General features: G+C 41.7%; 1 protein-coding gene across 1 annotated transcript; it reads right to left on the bottom strand.

Annotated features, from left to right (window-relative positions):
* Positions 1–348: 348 nt before the first annotated feature.
* LOC116706428 (early growth response protein 1-B) lies at positions 349–4,350 on the bottom strand. The gene is made up of 2 exons (XM_032543271.1): positions 3,807–4,350; positions 349–3,558 (listed from the first exon to the last, which is right to left on the bottom strand). The coding sequence occupies exons 1-2, from the start codon at positions 3,961–3,963 to the stop codon at positions 2,228–2,230; spliced, it is 1,488 nt and encodes a 495-aa protein (XP_032399162.1). The 5' UTR covers positions 3,964–4,350; the 3' UTR covers positions 349–2,227.
* Between the last annotated feature and the right edge of the window lie 2,561 nt (positions 4,351–6,911).

The raw sequence follows: 6,911 nt of genomic DNA, 5'->3' as shown, positions 1-6,911 counted from the left end.
CAGAGTATAAGATCTTGGCATCCTATAAAAATGCGAAGGGCACTAAACATTTTTAAATCCCATTTTAAGTATAGACTTGTCGTCTTCTCCCCCAACTCTCTATAAGTCACATTTGCTTATGTTAAACATTACTTGTGCTATGCTCAAATTGCTCAAAATCCTGCCTTGTCACAAGAAGAAGCAATAGCTTGTACCACCCTTTTTATTCTAGTAGAGAGGAATCAAGGCACCATAACTGCATTTACAAGAATGCACAGGCAGTTTTGACAAGAGGAGAATTTAGTACCAGCAGAGAGAAAAAACTACATGATAATAGACCATAATCACGTTCAGTAATTGAGTGGAAATTAATATCCTTTTATTGCAAAAAATGGATGAGTGAATGAACAAAGGACTGAATGAATTGAGAGCATCAGATCATCTCACTGACATGGCAAGAAAATGTCCTGTTAAACAAGTTTCCTGTAGAGATAACCACGGCACCCAGGGTGTTCATCTCTACATTTAAAACATGAGAAACGTGGTCTTTGAAGTCAAGGAGATGCAGAATCACAGCATTGAGTAATAGGGTTTCCCTTTAATGTGTTTGAGTCAAAAACCTTCTGAGTCACAGGGCGGAACTGTGATGTCTAATGTTAGGGCAACAGTGTGGTGCCTCATGTTGACTGTTACAATGTATATTTTGGGCGGGGAGACACTCATCTGAGTGATTTGATTGGGGGTGGGGGGGTCTCAATGCCGTATGAAACAGATTGGGCAAAGTGAGAAAGGGGAATTAGTCATTTTGATTATTGTAAACCATGCACAAGAAACTTGCTGCTTCCAGAAAATGTTTATTTTGTTCATAAACTTTTCATAAAAATAACAACATCAATATTAATTTAACGTATAGTAGAAACTGTGTATGTACAAAATCTTTACTTGAACAGTTAATATAACTTAAGGCGAGTTAAATTACTTATTTGCAGTACCCCGTTGGTGACAATTTCACCAACACTTAACTTTTTTTTGTTGCTAAAATGAACATTTCAGCATACAGTATATCCAGCAAAATATACCAAGTGTCAAAACCCTTTTATGGTAAAGTCCAAAGTAAAGTCCACCAAAACTCGCAGCAATGTGTGCTACCTGATTACTCAAAAGCAATGTTTAAATGATTTGCTAGTCATTTCTAGCCTGATTAAACATACTTCTGTACACACTGTAAAATCATTTTTGTTGAAAAGTTGTACCCCTACTAGTGTACATACTGGTCCTTTTTAATAGATCAGCTGTTCAATTAAATAACTCTTATCATACCAACAAAGGGATGAAGTGCGAAAAACGTTTCTGATATCAAATTGTAAGATTTAAAATATTGTGTTACTAAACAGTAGCCCTCGAAAACCAAGACATTATTAATGATTTAGAATACATTTCACCTTGATAAATGACGCTCAAATGCGATAAATGTAAAATATACAGTTAGCTATAAAAATACAAAGAAGTACAGTAATACAAATATATTTATTTCCCATTTATGATATATCTTTCACAATTGAAATAATCCAAACAATTGTAACACAACACAAAGACCAATGACAAAAAACACTGACAGCCAAATGATAAGAAGTTAAACAAACACTAAATTTGATCAAAAATGGACAGCTTTATGGTCAAAGCCATAAATATGTTAGCCTACATTCATGTCAATAATCCTCCCTGTGGAGTGAAGGAGTACCTTGACAGTGGTTTATATTCCGCTTAAAGGAAAGAAAACACTGACATAAACATGCATTTTAAGAAACAAAGTCCAAACCATTGCTCTAAGAATGCTAAAAGCAGAAAATAAGAATCTTAAATGGAGATATTAATAAACTGTAAGTGCAAACCATCCAGGCTCAGAGGCATGGAGGTTGGAGCTGTCCAGATGAAGAGGTGCTGAACAGCAGTCATGCAGTGCCGCAGCAGAGATGTTTGGCTCTACTTACAGTAACAGCAACAAGTCACTGTTGATCTGTTTACCGACTCTTACAACTTATGCATCTTTGCATAAAGTCAGCAGCATCAGCAGCAGGCAATAAGGCCGAAGCAGACCTCTCTCTTCCTTTCTGCTCCTAAAAAACCGTCTTGTGCCAGGCTTTGGCTTGCCAGTTAAACTAACTCAGACATATAATTGTAGTTGGCTGGCTTATCTTCCAAGACGGAGAGATCCTAATGTTGTATGTGTGGACACATAGCTTTGTCTTCAAATTCCCTCGGGAAGAGTGAAAGTCCACGCACCGGTGGTCACCTGTGGCTTTATTTCCATTTTCTCCTTCTGTTTCAGGTGTACACGTCCGTGCCGTTTTCTCTCGTCGCTCCGGGCGAACCGTTTGCCGCAGACGTCGCAGGAAAACGGCTTCTCTCCTGTGTGAGTCCTGGTGTGGGTGGTAAGGTGATCGCTACGGCTGAAACTGCGCAAACAGATGCGGCACTGGAAAGGTTTGTGGCCCGTGTGGATGCGGATGTGCCGGTTGAGCTCATCCGATCGGGAGAAGCGCCGGTCGCAGCTCTCCATGGGGCAGGTGAAAGGTTTCTCTTTGGCTGGGCCATGAGAGGCAGCGGGGCTCTTCCTGGCCCTGGGGGGTTTCGTCGCACGGGTGGTGTAACTCTGGGCGAAAGAATCTGGCAACAAGGAAGAGTACAGGATGGAGTCTATGGTGCTCGGTAAAGCTGGTGATGTGTATAAGGAATCGCACTGATTAGATGGCTGTGGAGGTTCGGGGAAGGGTTTCAGGTTGGAGGAGAGGCCCATCGGAGGTGGTGGGAGGTAATTATTGTACAGGGGGCTGGAGAAGCTCTGGGAACAGGTGTCAGAGAAACACGGTTCCTGTTTGATACCCCCCTCCACTTTAAACTCCATCTCTGGGTTGGGACACAGTGGGGGAAATGTGTCTAAGAGTTCCTTAACGTCCATCTGCTGGTCAGGGGGGAAATCGCTTGACATTGGGAAGGTTTCTATCTGGAAACTCGTCTCCAAACAGCCAGATTTGTTAAAAGTTCCCCACTCGTAGCAGCTGCTTTCAAATTCATTCTTGACCACGACAGGAAAAGAAGCGGCCTCTGACTTTGGTTCATCCTTTTTCTGGTTTGAAGCTCGGGAGGAGCCGAAGCTCAGCTGGGAAGTGGACGGGTCTTGGGCCTGCCCGCCGGCCTGATCATCAGCATACCTCGGGCACGTCTGATCTGGAGAGTAAACAGTGGGGGTAGGTCCGGAGCAGGTGTAGGATTGCCTCTTGATGCCGGGGTCTCCAAAATTGCCACTGCTGCTGTCCATCGGAGCAGGCGATGGATAAGTTCCTCGACTGTTGTCGCTGTGTTGCACTTCTGAAAGTGGCAGTGTGGATATACCCACAATCTCAGTGATCATATTGAGAAGTGTTTCGGTGCTGCACGGCGCTCCCTGAGATGCCTCAACATAGAAACTGCCAGAGTAGGCGAGCGATGAGGGGGTGTAGTTGTCTTTTGGACACTCGCAGGGGTTAAAAGCAAATTCCGAGTTGGAGGCTTCGGTTTTGAGGGTTGCAGGGGTTCCTTCTGTTGAATTAGAAAGAGAGAAAACTTTGTCAACGCGAGTGTATTATATTATAGAATTCGTGAAAATGAAAACGAGGAAGAAAAATCCGCGTTACATAAACATGCATGCGTATTTTGGCACAGATCTACCTTGATAAGATCCCTTGATATACACGGCTGCACTGAGAGAGTTATCTATCTCTCCTATTTGACACATATAAATTACCATGCATGCTAAATGTATCGACTGTGCAAAGATGCGAACTCACCATGGCCAAACTGGGCAGGTACCCCCCGCTCTGCATCGACATACACCTCCTGGTTATCTTTCCGCACGCTGTTTTCCATTCCCAGGGAAGAACTGTTGCAATTCTCAAACTGAGGGTAAAAAGAATCTTTCGCATTCAAATCCATATTGTTCAACATACTGATGCACTTAGAAGTCCGTCTCTCCCAATGAAAAAGGAAAAAATGTAAAACAAATTATGCAGGTGAATGTTTTCTTTCAACTCCCCCTTTTGATGGTTTTCAACAAATGATCCAAAGTGGTATGTGTCAAAAGGTGTAAAAAGCAATTAAAGGTATTCCTTTTCGTCTCTGCTCCTCGGTAGGTATTTGCTTGCTGTGGATTTCACATCAGCGACTTCCCCTCTCTCTCCTTATATACACATTGGCAGCTCCCTCGGCCCTCCTCCCCATTCATCAGCTCCAGTGAGAGGATTCCCCGCTGCGTGTAAACTTCATGCCCATACATGGACAGAGGATGTGACGGAGTCCTCCCTCCCCTAATCCTCCCTCCTCCTGTACTGGAGAGATAGAGTCTGACGTTGCAACAAGTGGCAGCAGTGTTGAGTGGTGAACCGTAGTAATGATGGTATTTCTTTCCACAGTAACGACTTACAATTTAAATTAAACGAATATTAAAGTAAAGACGGTCTCGTTTCTCTTGGTATCACCCTCCACCTCTCAGAATAACACGGAGGTGAAATGTCTCAAAGGGCGTAGGTATCCGCCAATTTAGTTTTAACCGTCCTCTCATGGTATGAGAGGTAAGACAATGGTAGAAAAGTGGACAGCAGCGCCGTTTGACTGACTTGATCACTCACAGGAGAAATATTCCAGTTTTTGGAAGTAAGAAGCCATGCAGCCGCCAGCTCAGAGGGTGTAACGGGAAGGTAACGAGTAATACACATATATACTCTCAGGAAGTCTGGAATATAAATAGGGAAAAGGGGGAAGACAACGTCGTCATCTTATAATATTCCAGGATATACTTATATTATACTCAGGATATAGTGTTGATGTGGTGTAGAAAAGAGTAAAGCAACAAACTAAAAGACGTTTAATAATATGTAATAAAACTCCAAGAACCTAAACAAATAATAAGATATCCACCTAAGTCGGAGTCTGCCAGGCTGTCTTTGAAGTAAACACTATTAATTAATAACTTCGTCAAAAAAACAACAAAAACCCTGCAGTCCAGTTTTATTAATTTCTCCCCTGACATCCTTCCTATCCGCCTCATATCTGGGCCAGACTGCATGGCCTACATGTTTTCTAGCAGTTGAACTCTTCCTGGCAGTCCACCGCTTTAATTTACTTTCACAAATTCTCTGCCTTTCTTGTGGTCGCTGGAAATTGTGGTCGCTTACACCATCAGGGCGAATAACTGCAAAGCCCAGTCTAAGCGAACCCCTGGCCTTTAAAAGCATTGAGGAGTCGATAACACCCCTGAGGTGTTCAGTAGTTGAACCCAACTGTTCACATGACATTTCAACCCCCAAAGCATTTTTTTCTGTTTTCTGTTGCCGGGTGCACTCCGTGGTCACACTTCCTATTACAAAAAGTCGATACTCTTTTATAGGACGTTGCAGTCTGTAGCAGACCTCTGGCACCAGTTGGAAGTTCAGGACCATGGATAGCGACGCTGCAGCAGCATTCCGCCACACATGGACCAGCAGCACACAAACACCTTCACTTTATACTCAATGGTTCCTGTGGTTCTGCATGCATGTGAATGGCGTTCTTTTAGCATAAAACCAACCCAATCAGACTATGAAAAATTCAAAGTAAATGCTAACACAATGATTTTATATTAATTATTTATTGTTTATACTGTATGTATGGAATGATTTTAGTCTTTTTAGTTACACCAATGATGCAAGACACACACAGCTCCCAAAAATAAAATATTCTACTTGAGTGTTTCCATTTTCTATTTGCTTTATGCTTAGATTCCACTACATTTGTGGAATAGTGTAATATTTTACCATTTACTCCACAACATTAGAGCTTCAAATGTGTAAATGTAAAATGTGCTGCATTTTTATGGATAAAAACCCTGAAACAATTAGATCCACCATGGCCAATTACAACCTTAATGTACTGCTCAGATGTTATTGTATGAAATATCATAATCTAATAATAATAATAATAATAACACTGACAGGAGCCCTTTTGCATGGAGTGTTTTTACACGTTTTTAGTGTGGATATATATATATTTGTACATATACAGTATATAGCCTTTATTGACAGCAACATATGAACGTGATGAGAGGTCAAGACTTTACAAGCAAGAATGCATACAGAGAGGGGAAAAAGTATTTGATCCCCTGCTGATTTTGTACGTTTGCCCACTGACAAAGAAATGATCAGTCTATAATTTTAATGGTAGGTTTATAACATACAACATATATTTATAACATATATAACAGAATAACAAGAAAATCCAGAAAAACACATGTCAAAAATTTTATAAATTAATTTGAATTTAATGAGGGAAATAGTATTTGACCCCCTCTCAATCACGATTTCTGACTCCCAGGTGTGCTTTTATACAGGTAACAAGCTGAGATTTGGAGCACACTCTAAAGGGAGTGCTCCTAATCTCAGCTTGTTACCTGTAAAAGACACCTGTCCACAGAAGCAATAAATAAATCATACTCCAAACTCTCCACCATGGCCAAGACCAAAGAGCACTCCCAGGATGTCAGGGACAAGATTGTAGACCTACAAAAGGTCGGAATGCCAAGCAGCTTGGTGAGAAGGTGACAACAGCTCATGCGATTATTCGCAAATGGAAAAAACACAAAACAACCGTCAATCTCCCTCGGCCTTGGGATCCTTGCAAAATCTCACCTTGTGGAGTTGCAACGATCATGAGAACAGTGAGGAATCAGCCCAGAAATACACGGGAGGATCTTGTCAATGATTTCAAGGCAGCTGGGACCATAGCCACCAAGAAAACAATTGGTAACACACTACGCACTAAGTGGGTCAAAATCCCACCTGAGATGTGTGCAAACCTGGTGGCCAACTACAAGAAAAGTCTTACCTTTGTGATTACCAACAAGGGTTTTGCCACCAAGTACT

The sequence above is a fragment of the Etheostoma spectabile genome, chromosome 2 (assembly GCF_008692095.1).
Source record: "Etheostoma spectabile isolate EspeVRDwgs_2016 chromosome 2, UIUC_Espe_1.0, whole genome shotgun sequence".
Lineage (NCBI taxonomy): Eukaryota > Metazoa > Chordata > Actinopteri > Perciformes > Percidae > Etheostoma > Etheostoma spectabile.
The sequence above is the reverse complement of the archived record's forward strand: the minus strand, read 5'-3'. Positions and strand labels throughout refer to the sequence as shown.